Source organism: Hippopotamus amphibius, chromosome 2, assembly GCF_030028045.1.
Source record: "Hippopotamus amphibius kiboko isolate mHipAmp2 chromosome 2, mHipAmp2.hap2, whole genome shotgun sequence".
In the NCBI taxonomy this organism is placed as follows: Eukaryota; Metazoa; Chordata; class Mammalia; order Artiodactyla; family Hippopotamidae; genus Hippopotamus; species Hippopotamus amphibius.
In genome coordinates, this window is record NC_080187.1 from 194,646,191 (window position 1) to 194,660,747 (window position 14,557).

The 14,557-nt window shown below is 42.8% G+C and overlaps 1 protein-coding gene across 1 annotated transcript in view; it reads right to left on the minus strand.

Annotated features, from left to right (window-relative positions):
• Positions 1–14,557, minus strand: part of MYO5C (myosin VC) — a 96,696-nt gene that overhangs the window by 19,954 nt on the left and 62,185 nt on the right. The window contains exons 26-34 of the mRNA XM_057723964.1: positions 12,879–12,972; positions 12,506–12,569; positions 12,344–12,424; positions 11,295–11,475; positions 9,581–9,674; positions 9,058–9,121; positions 7,417–7,585; positions 3,926–4,013; positions 1,026–1,124 (exon numbers count right to left, since the gene is read on the minus strand). Coding sequence (XP_057579947.1) covers positions 1,026–1,124; positions 3,926–4,013; positions 7,417–7,585; positions 9,058–9,121; positions 9,581–9,674; positions 11,295–11,475; positions 12,344–12,424; positions 12,506–12,569; positions 12,879–12,972 — 934 coding nt within the window. The remainder of the gene's footprint in view (positions 1–1,025; positions 1,125–3,925; positions 4,014–7,416; positions 7,586–9,057; positions 9,122–9,580; positions 9,675–11,294; positions 11,476–12,343; positions 12,425–12,505; positions 12,570–12,878; positions 12,973–14,557) is intronic.

A 14,557-nucleotide genomic window follows, 5' to 3' on the forward strand; every position in this document is an offset into this window, starting at 1 on the left:
AATAAAAGACAGAAATTCATATCTCCAAGGTAACAGAGAAACCCCAACTCCATGCACCCCCACTGCAGCCTCTGTGATGAGGATGGAATATGATCTCAGAAATCACATGCACCCGCCTTGAATACAGAAAACAGGTACACAACAATCTGCAGAGGAGGACCAGCTGGTCTTGAGGAGAAGAGATTGGGTGGAAGTTAGCGTAGGGATAAAGAGAAAAACATTATAGAACAAGTTAAGATAAGCAAACAAAGACCTCCCCATGTCTGCATTAAAGCAGGGGAACAAAGAGGCCCCACAGCTGTGCACCACTGAGGATGGAAAGGAAAGGGTAGAGGTGCTCATGTGCTCTGAGGGGGTCACTTAGGAGAAGAAGAGTAAGGCTACGTATGGGCTTTCTGCTTTGAGATCTTGCAATCAGCTGACAGGGAGGCAGCTTTTCTCCTTCTCCCTGGAAGACTGTGTGGTTTCCATGGTGAAGACAGTCTAGTAAGATTGGTTCTAAGATCACCAACCCTAGAGTAGGCCCATTGGGAGATTCCTGTAACTGAGGTGTGGCTGGGAAGCCCCCGCCATGTTGCCTGCAAATAAATTTCTCAGCAGAAGTCAAATGGAACAGAGGAGCCACAGTTACTTTTCCCATGGCTCCTGTGCTGAGACACAATTATGAGATGTCTTCTACCCTGACCGCGGGATGAGACTTGGGAAGAGGTTAAGGCAGTGCTTCTCAACCAAAGGCAAGGTACCCCCAGAGGGCACTTGGCAATGTCTGGAGGCAGTTTTTTCATCATGACTAGGGGTTGCTACTGGCTTCTAGAGAATAGAAGCCAATGACACTGCTTAATATCCTACAATGCAAAGCCACTCCCAACCCCAATTACATGGTTGACAGTGGTGAGGCTGAGAAGCTCTGTGCTAGGAGAAGCAGTGGAGGGAAAAAAGGAACTACCCTGCCCAAGACTGTGGCAATGACTGATGCTCAAGTTCTCAGAGATAAAGCAAAAATTCACAGTTCCAGGTTTCACTACCAAGAATGAGGTTTTGAATGAGCTTGGCCTCATCCTCTCTCTTGTATTCCAGCATTCCAAGGTACTCTTTGGGTCCTGAGGACAGGTGTACATCATTGGCTGTGGGAAAAGGCAAACAATCAGTTAAAGACACAAAAACAACTTCCACTGACATTATAATGAGACTACTCTGTCTCTTTCCACCTCATTCTGGCTGGTTTACACATGAATTCCTGTGCCTTTCCAATAAATGCAAACTTTATTAAATCCTGAAGAATTTCTTCTGGTCGTGATTCTTATCTGTGAGTACATCAATGAGTACAGCTGCTTCTGAAAAGGCTGAGTTAATCCTTGAAGAATCCTCATGAGCACCTGGTGTATATCGAGCCCAGTGGGGATATGAAAGCAATCCACTGTTGCCTTCAGGACACTGATGTTACAGTTAAAGACATGAGATTCACGAAACATGTAGTGTCCAAAGCACCAAACTGCGTGATCCCAAGGTGGCTGGACTGGCTTCCTATGTGCTGTAATGAGGAGCCACAAACTCAGTGGCATAAAACACAATTTTTTTTAAATACAATTTTTAATCTTATAGTAATGGAGGTCATAAGACTGAAATAGATCTTACAGTGCTAAAAATCAAAGTGTCAACAGAGCTGTGATTCTTCTGGAGACTCTAGGGGAAGACTGATTTCTTACCTTTTCCAGATTCTAGAGGCTGCCCATATTCATTGACTTGTGGCAACATCACTCTGGCCTCTGCTTCTATCATCACATCTTTCTCTCTGCTTCCCTTGAAACATCACCTTCTCTCACTCTGTCATTCCTGCCGCTCTCTTATAAGGGCTATTGTGATTACATTGGATCCACCTGGATACTCTCCCCGTCTCAAGATCCTTCACTTAATCACATTGCAAAATCCCTCTGCCATGTAAGGTAACATATTTACAGGTTCTGGGGATTAGGACATGAACATCTTTGGGTGGGCCATAGTCTGCCCTCTGGTCCCTAAAGATTCATGTCCATTCTGAGAGGAGGAGATGTGATGATAGAAGTACAGGTTAGAGAGTAAGAAAGATTTCGAAGATGCTTTGCTGCTGAATTTGAAGATGGTGGAAGAGGCCCAGGAGTCAGGAAAAGCAGGTGGCCTCTAGAAGCTGGAAAAGGCAAGAGAATAGAATCTCTCCCAAAAGCCTCCAGAAACCCTGCTGACATGTTGATTTTAACTCAGTGAAAACCATTTTGAACTTCTGACCTCCAGACCTATAAGGTTTGTGTTCTATTAAGCCACTAATTTTATGGTGATTTGTTAGGCAGCTATAGGAAATAAATACAGGGGACATAAGAATTTATGCAGAGGTAGGTTGGAACTGTTGCAAAATGCTTCTTGAAGGAGGTGGCACTCCAGTTAGGCCAAGAAAAGTGAGTAGGCCCTGATGGGTGGAAAAGAAGATAGTGCAGATAAAGAGTTAACAGAATTCTCTTCTATTGCATGCGAGTTTGTCCTGTTGATTTACTAGCTCTGTTCCCTTGGAGACTGATAAAGATAGAATGTTAACTGTTTTACTAAGCAACCTGTTTATGATAAGAATGACCTGATTGCTAAGCTGCATCTGAACCAGGAAAACCAATAAATGAAGCAGAAGTACCTGATAAGAACGTCATACTTTGGATATTCTTCAGTGTGGTGACTCGTATGTGAGCATGTTCCTTAGGAGCTAGTGCCACCTATGGGGTGTCCAAGAGGTACTGGTTCTCTGATCACAGACATGTGAATGAGCTTGGAGACAGGCATTCCAGCCCCAGCTAAGCCTGCATCCCTGCTCATGATTTGACTGCAACTCAGGGCCAGGACCACCCAGCTAAGCTGCACATGGATTCTTGACCTTCAGAAACTGTGTTAAGTGTTTGTTGTTTTACGTTGCTAAATTTTGGGGTAGTTTGACAACAGATACCTGATACAGGAAGGGAAGCTGATGTATTCCACTTTAGCCATGTTGGGCTGGAGGTGATAATAGAAAGGTGAAGGAGTAGTCTTAGAGGCAAAAAGGGACTGAGACTCAGGAAAAGTGAGAAATGGCAGGTGGATTTTGGAAGTCCTTATGTAGTGATGGCAGTTCCTTCATTTATTTCAACAATGGGGACACCATGGGGCAATGGGAAGGACAGACATGGTCTCTGCCCTCATGAGGCAGACTGACCTTTATCATTAATTACTGAAGGGGAAAGATCCTCATTTTGGTTTTGGACATTTTAAATGTGAAGTGAGTTGAATAAATAATAGTAAAGGAGCTCTTCAAAGAAATGCATATAGTAAAAGGAACAGAGTTGAAAATATAGCTTTAGTGATAAAAGTTGGGAGGAAGAAGAAATACTGAACAAGAGTAAAGAAAGAAGAGAGAAGTCAGAAAAGTTCAGTGACACAGAAGCAGGCGAAGGAAAGAAAGGCAGAGGGTTCTTTTCCCAGGAGCTCATGAGGACACTCAGTGTGAAGTTCAGTCCATGTTTAGGACTACTGTCCAGCTTCTTAGTTGCCTACTTCTTTTTTCTAATAGAAACTGGGGTATTGACTCTGTGTAACTGGGAGAGGAAATAAATTTTAAAGCCATTAAATTTGAAACTTTATCACGGTTTCATTTTTACAAGGAGAGAGCTAACAGAGAAAGGTTCAAAGTATTCACTCCAGAGTGTCCTTTACAATTACATGAGTGTATCTGGTATCATCTGAGAGGTGGTGAGCTATCTGCCTGCTTTAAAGGATCTTTCCATTAGCCTCTCACTGAGCCCCAGACAGACCAATTAAGACCCATCCCTTTGGTTTTCAAATTCTTTGGACCACATCAGGAAATAACATGTCAACACATGCGGACCTTAGCTGAAAGTTCAAAAAATACGAAAGTGAATGCTATTTGTCTTACCTTTTTCAATTGTCTTGGTTAGAGTCTTCACTTGATCTTGTAATTTTTTAATCACTCTGTCCTTCATGTCTAACTCTTCTTCAAGATCCTACAGAAATCAAAAGAAACAAGGACATTAGCTCAGAGGCATCTTAACCTAATTTTTGGTAATAGCTTTACTGAGCTATAATTCACACACCACACAACTCACCCATGTAAAATGTACACTCAGTGATTTTTAGTATAGTCAGTTTTGCTCCCATTCCTTTCTAGCCCTTGGCAACCACTGACCCATCTTCTGTGTCTACACATTTGCCTGTTCTGGACATTTAATATAAATGGAATCATACAATATGTGGTCTTTCGTGTCTGGCTTCTTTCATTTGGAACAATATTCGCAAGGTTCATCCACGCTGTAGCAGGTATCAGTACTTCACTCCTGATTTTTTATCTTCAGTTTTCCCGGCTGTGCCTGTGGGAGCTCAGTTCCTGAGCACAGCAGTGAATGTGCAGTCCTAAACACTGGATCGCCAGGGAATTCCCAGCACTTCACTCCTTTTTGTGGTTAAATAATATTCCATCGTATGGATACCACATTTATCTAGATCTAATTTTTCCTTAATAAAGTAATGCCCATTGTAGAGAATTTTCAAATATGCAAGTATGCAAATGGGCTCTCTGGATGCCAGAAGCTGGAGGCAGAGAAGCTTCAGAGATTTGGGTCCCGGCTTTGTCTCTCCTTCCTGATGAGGGGGTGACCCAGACCATGCTGAATTTGGCTCAAGAACCAGAAGAGTCTCGGATGCTTATGAATATTTCCTATAAAGGGCAGAGAGTGTTTAGGTTCTTTCTGAATTCCAAGGGCTTTGACACAGAAAGGATTCAGGAGTCTCTGATCCAGCAACGCCCACCATGCAGTCAGTCACTGCAGCTGTGGGCTCCTGGGGGACTCTCGGAGCTGAGGGAAGTTGTGCTGGTTCTACGCAGTGACCTCTCCTTACTACAGTTCTGTGTCCCTGCTAAACATGTTAGGAATTATATCTGGCCTTATGAATGGGGGTGTGGGTACGGTTTCTTCCCTCCTATTTGAGCCTATTTTGCAATACATCTAATAATAAAAAAGTCACCCATCAATCCAGAATCTGGAGGAAATCACTGTTCACATTTTGATTTCATTCTTTTTTTTTCTAATATGGCACATATACATTTTATAAAATTGGGTCGTACTGCATGTAAAGTTTTAAATCCTATATTTCTCTCTCAATATATTGCAGATATTTTCCCCGTCATTGATAATACACAAAACTGTCATTTTAATGGCTAAACCATATGATATATAATCATTTAATCTACTACTGGGCGCACCATTTAATCTACTACTGGTAGTAGATCATTTACTCTACTACCATTACTACTGGACACCCTTTTATTTATTTTTTCTGTGACTAATAACACTATTAGTGTTAGGGAGTGCATTTCCAGAGGTTCCTAATATTTGCCTCCAAACTACCCTTGAGAAAAGTGGACACAAATTTCTATCCCTGGAAACCATACGCGACAGGGCCCAATTCAGAGTGTTCTCACCAGCACCACAGGATCTCTACTGTTTGAGAGGCTATTAAACCTAGTCTTAATTTTGAATTTCTTTGATAAATGGTGAGACGATGACTTAAACTTTTTCTTTTTTAAAATAATGATTTTCCTTGACTCAAAGGATCATGTGGTGGACTGAATGGCGTCCCCTCAAAATTCATATCACTTAGAACCCCAGAATGTGACTTTACTTGGAAACAGGGTCTTTGTAGTTGCAATTAAACTAAGGATCAATGTGAGATCATAGAGGATCAGGATGGGTCCTAAATCCAATGAGACTGTCCGTATACCAGACAGGAAAGGACACACAGAGGGAAGACCATATGAAGACACAGGCAGAGAGTGGAATTAAGCTGCCACAAACCAAGGAATGCCAGGAGCTGCAAGAGGCAAGGAAGGATTCTCCTCTAGAGACCCTGGAGGAGTGTGGCCCTGCTAACACCTTGAATTTGGACTTCTGACCTCCACATTGTAAGAGAACACGTTTCTGTTGTTCTAAGCCCCCTAGTTTGTGATAATTGGTTATGGTAGCTCTAGGCGACTAATACAGTTAAGTCTCATTTGTGGGCAAAATCGCCGCCTAAGATACAGAAATTATATTCTTTCATTGATTATTCATCTGTTTATTTATAATACTGAGGCTGCTGATTGGTTCAGGAATAGTTTGTTGGAATGAACGTGTCGGTATGACTGGTCCCCAGTTCAGTGCATGGGGGAAGCAGGCCTGGCCCTTCCCTGCCTGGGAGCAGAGTCGCACACGTGGCGGGGCTCCTGAGGAGGGGCACTGAGTGGGACCTCACTGCTCCTGGAGCATCAGAAACAAACTTGCACAAATCCCACACAACTCAGGGACTCACAACACCCAGAGCCACATGCTCACAGCTAGAGAGTGAGGCTCACACAGGACGAGACGTGCAACACACACGACCACCCACCTACCCGCTCCCTCACCACTGGCTCCAGCTGAGGCCCCGGGAACACACGCACAGACACAGCGGCGGGAGGCGGGACCGCCTCTCACATTTAGCAGGCAGTTGCTTGTCCAGTGTGATTTGAGAAATCTATTCTCTGAGAAAGGTGCACCCCCTCCAGGTGCCCTGACTGGAATGTGTTACTTCCTATTAAATGTTAAACTCTCTAGACCCATCTTTTTATATATAATTACTCTTCAAAGTTAAATCCTGACACTGCAAATATGATTTTTCCCCTATCATGTTTTTGTGTGAGATAGGAAATGGGGGACCCTGATGACGGGGAGCAGGGCCCGTGGACCCGTGCAGGCCGACCACTGCTTGGGTGAGCCCTCTTCCGGTCATGGTCTTGGAGGCTGTGAGGCCAGGAAGGTGCCTGTGAGTCTCCGCCGCCCAGGAAAGCACCCCATCTGCTCCTTTGGTGCCGCTCATTCTCGTGGGTTTCACACACCAATACAATTTCAAAAGAAGTGCTGGCAGTTGACAGAGTTGGCAAATGTCATTCTGATGAGGGCATTTACAATTTGATGAAGATTTTCACAATTTAAAAAGTTAGCCATCTACTATCATGATCATTTCATAGAGGAACATTTTGACTCTGAAAACTGTAGGCAGGACACACCCCCAGAAGCAAGCACGGGCCTTCGATGGGGTGAGCTTTGCTCGGAGAAGGTCACACATCAGCCTGTCATGCTCAAGGTGCTCTGGGCCAGGGTGCTGTCACTGCAGATGGGTGCCACCCATGGTACAGTGCTCAGGACCTTGCCACACCGGTCCTCGCTCGGCCCCTGCAGTGGCTGTAACCACCACCTGTCTTTTGAGGTAAGGAGAGGGACTGCTCTGGCGGGAGGCAAGTGCTGCTCATTGGATGGTTTAGGTGGCCGGCCCCCCTTTCACGGATACCTGCACACACACAGTCATTTATCAACAAGTTAGAAAACTCCTCACCCTGTTTTCCATAGTGAGACGAGATGCTTCCTGCCGGAAACTACTCTTGACTTCACTTTCAGTTTCAAATTGTTTCTTCAAATGCTCGCTGGACTCCTGCATTTCCTGAATCTTACCCATCAGCTTCTCTTTCTCTCTGGTGTGTATTTCATTTTCGGCTTCTATGGTCCTGAGAAAGGGATTAGGAAATTTTGGTATCAGTTTGACTGTCATGGAGAAGTCACTCATTGTCACAGGAAGCAGTGATATTTCCAAAGATGGAAAAACACTTCGGCCAATTTATGTGTAAAGCAAGTTGTACCTGAATAGGGACGTGCTCAAAGTGGGGGGAAGAGACCAGGGTTAGTGCGGTATAAAAGTCCACAGCTGCTCCAGTCTCCTTAACCTGATAAGAAGTTCTCCTCTGCATCTGCCTATACCCCTTGACTGCTCCCACAGGACATCCATACTCACTCACACCCTTATGACCAAAAGCCCGATGATTATTTCCTTTGTGAGAAGCCTGGAAACCAGACACTCAAAAGCCAGGGGTCAGACGAAGAAAAGGGAACCCATCCAAAGGTTCCAAAAATGTGCTTACCACTTTCCCACTGCTTTGGGCCCTCATTTAGCCCCAGTCCTACCAATGAAGTCGCATGATGAAAAATGCTCTCTGGGATGTAGAGTGTCCATTTATTGTTCTTAAAATTAAGTATCTGGAGGATTTTTAAGTTGGAACGGAACTCTAACAAGTCTGACATCTGTTCCTTTGATGATTTAAATAACATGGGAGTCAATTTTAATCTGATTAGGATGACTTAGAAATGATGGTGAATAAAATTCACCATGAAGAAGTCAAGGTATCTGACTTTTCTGAAGATTATAAAGTTTTACAAAATATTTTTAGCATACAAAAGCACAATATAAATTATAAAAAAGTATTATTTGATATTAGAAATGTTTTGTGGTATGGAAAAACACTAGGATACAAAATGGTACCTTACTAATGAGTGTGAAACTCTAAAATTATAATTCTAATGAGTTATGTATAAATAATTAAATCTATTTTTTAATTACAAAAGAACTGAATTAAAATAAAGCTTCAAAAACATTTTTAAAAAAGTATCTTAACAAGCTGGCAGCAAAACATTTTCCTCACAAGGCTCTACAGGCTCTGTGTTGGTCAGGATATAATTTGGGGGGTTTATCAACGAAGATGCTCTATCAACATGGATTTTTAAGCCTTACCCTAAGTGGCCTGCTGAGAGAGAAACTGTTCTCTCTCACACCGTCTTATGTTACCAATTTTTTTTAAAAGAGATAACTCGTGCGTAGGGCATAATGTTCTAAAGGTATAAAAAGGTACACAGTGAAAAGTCAGTCTCCTCTCTCCCTTGTGCACCAGCCACCCAGTTACCCTCCCTCCAGGCAACCAATGTTTTGTTTGTTTCATTTCTCGCACATTCTCCTCGAGAAGGGAGAAGGGTGTGTGTGCGTACACAAGTATTTCTTTCCTTCACACTTGAATGCTAATAAATTATATACCTTAATGAACACCTTGCTTTTTTGGTTTAATAACCTTTCTTTGGTATCTCCCACAATTTCAGAAAAGAAAAGCGTTATGTGAACGTGCACCTAAGGTACATGCAAGCTCACACTTACTTTCTTTGCGTTCCTTCCTCTTCTCGATTGCGATTCAACTGATAAGACAGTTCTTCTAGTCTTCCTGTGATGAGAAGAACTATCAGTCCTTTGGGGGCCACGTCACTGCATTCTGATTTGAGTTTGGCCGTATTTTCATATCTTCAGTTATCAGGGGTTCTAAACTGTACCCAGCTAGGGATTAGGTTTTATGTGGTCTGAACAGTGTTTAAAAACTTTTTAAGCCATTATTTAAAAATTGCGATATTTCACATAAAAACCTGGATTTCTGGTTTTTCTTTAAAAATAGGAATATCAAACAATACTGGGGCCTGAATTCTTACTTGGCAACAATCAACGGAGCTTTGAGGCAGCTGCTGCCTTTAAATGCCCAGGAATCTTACTGTACTGTCCACCCAGCCCACTTCTCACATTTATGTCACCTGCCTGGCCCACAGAGAATCTGTTCGACGATGACTTTTTGGTCATTTCCTGGATACAGGAAGCCATTTTCTAAAAGCAGGTTCATGAGGGTTCCAGTTACCTTTCATGTTTTCAGTTTGTTCATTCAGGCGGATTTCAAGATCTTGCTTCTGTTTTTCCAGTTCTGCAATTTGCTGTTTAAAGTCTGGGATCATCTTTAGGGAAGAATTAGAAACATTAGAATACTTTCGTGTATGAACTTTAAAATCTCAGAGCTGCTCAGAAGCAAACTGAACTGTCTAGGTCTTTAACGCCATGGAGTGTCTGTCTAGTACAGTCGTGTAAGCGGGCTAGCCAAGGCATAGACTGGATTGACGGCGTATTTTTACCTCAAGACATGTATAGTCACAAGAAATCTCAGCATGCTCAGGGTGAGCAGTTCTCACACAGTTACAAGCCCCCACATCTCCAAGGTCCCCTGGAGAGAAGGACGTGTACATCTGGGAGAGCACATGGGATTCTCTGCTGAGTTGAGGGAGGGATGATGTGAGGAAATGGCAACCGGTCTCCTTGGTCCAGGCCCAGAGACATCATCTCCTCATCTAGAAACAGGAGAATCATCTCAAAGGGGTCCTGCTGTGCCCTTCGAATTCTAGGCTGCGCACTGCTCTGTTAGCAGAGGTCTGGAATGATTCAATATGTTTCATAATCCTCTGTCTTTGTCTCCCTAATATATGTTTAAATGTCCATCATTTCCACCCGTAGTCAGGTAAGGAGAGTTTTTCTATTGTGCAAGTTTACGAAAACACCCATGCCTCTGAAGTCCAAATGAAAAATACTTGTTTGATTGTGCAACTGGATTTCACTGCAAATTCCTTGTGAAAGTTTCACCCAAGGAATAAACAAAGACGTGCAGGTCCTTAACTACTGTTCCACGTGTCCGCTGTGCCCAGAGTCACGTATCCTCACCTGTTAACACAGTCCTGAGATTTCCTAAATACTCCCAGGCTAGGCAGAGGAGGAGGAGTCGGTAAAGAAGTAGAGGAGGAGCAGCCAATGAGGCAGGATGAGAAACCTAGGAGAACGTGGTGTCCTGGAAGCCAAGAGAACAATGAGGAGGGAGAGGGAGTGATTACCATCACCAAATGCTGCTGAGAGACTGAGACGAGGGTGGAAAGGAACTCTTTGGGCTCAGCCCCGTGCAGGCAGACTCAGTTAGTGGGAGGGGCACACCGTAGAACGGGGTGGCCCTAGAGTAGAAGGGAGGTGAGTGGGGAAATCACAGCCAGATGGCATAGAAAAGTGTGGCCAAATCCCCTAGAAAAATGGGGTGGTGGCTGCGGGAAGGGGGTGGTTCAGAAAAGAGTGTTTTTTGCCGAGAAGATTCCTAAGGCATTTCTTCAAGCCAGTAGACACGCACGAGAAGAAAGGACGAGACAGATGCGGTGGGGGAGAGCAGGCACCACGGAAGAAGGAAGCTGCTGACACAGTGAGAGGAGGAGCGTGAGCAGGGTGACTGACCTTCTGAACGCACACCCCTCTCAAGAGGTACCCTTTTATCTTAATGCTTTTTGTTACTTTCCAAGGGGTTAGGGCTAGATGTAAAATACATAGATTTAAAAGCACACACATCACAGAATTTGGACCTATCCTATGGTAAACACTCTCAAAATGCTTTCCAGCCTGGGGTAATTTTATAGTTTTATCTTCTGAACCAGTTATTTCACTCCTGGAAAACATAATTCCTTTTATAGCCGAGACACTGAATTTACTCCACTAATGCATAACATCTCCAGAATAATGGCCATGACTGGGGCCTATGGCTGAGACCATACCACGTTTTCTGATGTTAGCCTGGTAACTTCATGACGGATACTTTCATTGATGTCATTCTCTTCTCTAAATAATTTCTGCAGGTGGTTGATTTCCTGACTTAGATGCACCACTTTGAAGTTTAGAGCTTCAATCTCCTTTTCGTAGCAATCCTTCTGGGACTGGAAATGACTCTCCAAAACGCTGTTAGAGGAGGGGTCAAGACGTTAACCACATGGCCTTTATTCTGCTGATGACTCTGAACATGTACTTGTGTAGCGGTTATGAAAACCCACGATTAGAGCCAGGTGCTAAGCACATAAAGTTTGCTTGTGTACACAAGGCTACAGGCTATGGAATTAGGAATATATAATTATAAACTCCTTCTAGCTAGTTAGGAAGTGTTATGTGGTGTTAACACAGCAGTTAATAATAAGAAATTTTATTTTGGACATTATTAAAATTATATTTTTACTTTAATAATTAAAAAAATATATTCTGCTTGATGCAGCAATGATAAAGATACACATTATTATACATTTTTCAAAACCCATAAAATGTATACCACCAAGAGTAAACCCTAGTGTAAACTGTTGACTCTGGGTGGTAATGACGTGTCAGTGTAGGTTCATTGGTTTTAACAGAGAGATGTTGCTGATGGCTGTGCATGGGTAGGGGTAGGAGGTATATGAGAAATCTCTGTACATTCTGCCCAGTTTTGCTGTGAACCTAAAACTACTCTAAAAAATAGTTTATTAAATTTTTAAAAAGCAAACACCGTAAATTTAATCATACCTATATATCTATAGCAATACTGGCTAACATTTGATATAATCAGTTTTCATTGTATAGGTTATGGGTTTTACTACCTGGCCAGTTATCCCATAAAGAGATTGTTCTTCATTATTAAACTAATTACTCAATCCTCAAAGAAATATTTCCAGGGATTATTAGACCATTCTACTGTAAGGGATTTACATTGTCTATCAAATCTATGAAAGGTAAACTTCTGAGTTTCCAATAGTACATTATCTCTGAAAAATCACAAAGAACCCTGAGGGAAATTTCTCACCGTGTTGCTTTCTTTAGTCCTTCATAAGCAAACCAAAGTTCTCCATCCTCATTCAAATGTTCCAAATCTTCCAGAGAGAGCCTGCAACACAAGGAGGGTAAGAAAATCATCTCTCTCATGTGTTACCTGTTTCTAAATACCTGGTAATGCAAAAATGATTACCTGCTTCTTACATCTTCAATGTCGTAGCTCTCAAGAAGTTGTTTGGTGATCTCTGACATCTTTTCTGAGAGGAAAAGGCAGAACTGGTGTAAATTACATTTTTACATAATTTCTCTTTTCCCATTTCCTTTTTTAGGGCCCAGTTCTCTAGCCCTACAGACTCTCCAGCTAACCATCTCATCAGCTGACTAACTTACCAACTATCCAATCAACCAACCAACTAGCTATGAAGCCAACCAGCTATTCAACCTACCATATATCCAACCAACCAGCTAACTAACCAGCCTCAGACCAGTCCACACTGCCTGAGCAGTGACACCTATGACAAAATCAGCCTGCACCCCGTGGACTGAGTGACTCATATTTTCATTACCTCTCATTTCCCGTTTTTGGGACTGCACATGTTTTTCCACGTCTATCTTCTGTGTCTGAAGTAGCTCTATCTCCTTTTCAAACTCAGAGATTGTCTGAATCCCAGCAATGATGGAACCAGGTGAAGAAAAAACAGCGATCATGATTTACATCAGACACAGGGAACACAATTCCTGTATTATTTACCTACGCAAGTTGTCCTCACTGCAGTTTCTCAGTTAAAATCTTGTTAAACCATCACTGCCCATAAAGCTTGGCCTTAAAACATTGTTCAACTATCTAAAATACTGTTACTCCCAGATATACTTGGTTGTATCAAGAGAATTAGCTTCCCTACTATATAAAGGGAAAATATAAGTACCTACTACAAGTTTGGGGAGGGGAGGGAAAGAAGTGAGGACACAGGGGCTAAGTTCTCTCTCACTGTATTATGAAGTCTTGGATGCAAGGAAGTGGGCAACGTCACTCCCTATTAAGGGTTGGGGCTCCAGCTAGGTTTAGATGTGGCCCAGCAGCAGGGCCAGGGCATGCCCTGGAGGTCTGGGAGTTGGCAATGAGGGCATGACCAGGGTCCAAGAGGGGCAGCTCCGGCTGTGGGGAAGAGGCTGCATTCTGCCTGTGTTCACCTGTGAGCTCAGGTTTGTGGTTGTGTAGCTGTGGGAGCTACGCAGAGGTGAATAACTCCTCCTGGATGTTTTCTCAGCCTAGATGTTTAAAGGTTAAAGCTCTTGTTTCCACAGAGGGTGAAAAGGGAGATCAAGTTGGCATTTACTGATCATTTTACATACACGACCCCATCCTTGTAACAGGCCTATAAGGTGAGTAGAATGACCTTTTGTAGATTAGAAAACGGAAGCTGCATGAGGGGCACATGGCATGTTCAGGGTCACATGGAGAGCTGACAGGAGACCTGGGACTCTCCATCCTCAAGACCTGCTCTTTGTAACGTTTCAATAAATGCTCAGTCATATTTGTATTTACTTATAGGCTTATTATAACGTGTAATGATGACAATGGGTTTATTTTCTTTGAAAATCACACTAACCTCCTTCATATACCACTTAGGAAAGTTTAGACCATAGTTTTAACTACTGAAGAGGAAGTGAGTGACAAATATTGGTGTCTCACTCCAAGGGCAGCCACATGATTTCCCAAGATACAGACTGTAGCCACATGACGTGACTCCCAGATTGACATCAGTCTTATGTGGCTGCTAAGAATGAAGGGCTCATAGGCATATGCGGTCCTTCCGGATTCCAGGCCAATCTACCACTTTTAAACAATAGGGAACCAGGGCCCAGAGAATACGGGCAGTTCTGCTAAGAAATTCAGAGGCAACCCAGGTTGCCTCCATGACATGGCTTCTAAACCGTGCACAGCTATTCCATAATGATTACAGAGGATATCTGCATAATCATAACAATTAGTCTACTAACGTGTTTTACACATCTAGTGGAAGCTTAAAAGTTTTCCAACCTTACACTAAAATGGTTTGCACTGAAGAATGGAGGGACAAACAAGTTTGTGTTTTCCAGTGGGGAAGGAATTTAGTTAAACCTTGATTGTCCAAGCATGGACAATTGCTTTTGTAGATTATCTGATAACACTTGAAAATGGAAGATTTTGATACGGTGATTTAATTTTAATACAGGTATGTATAGACATACAACAACACGATGG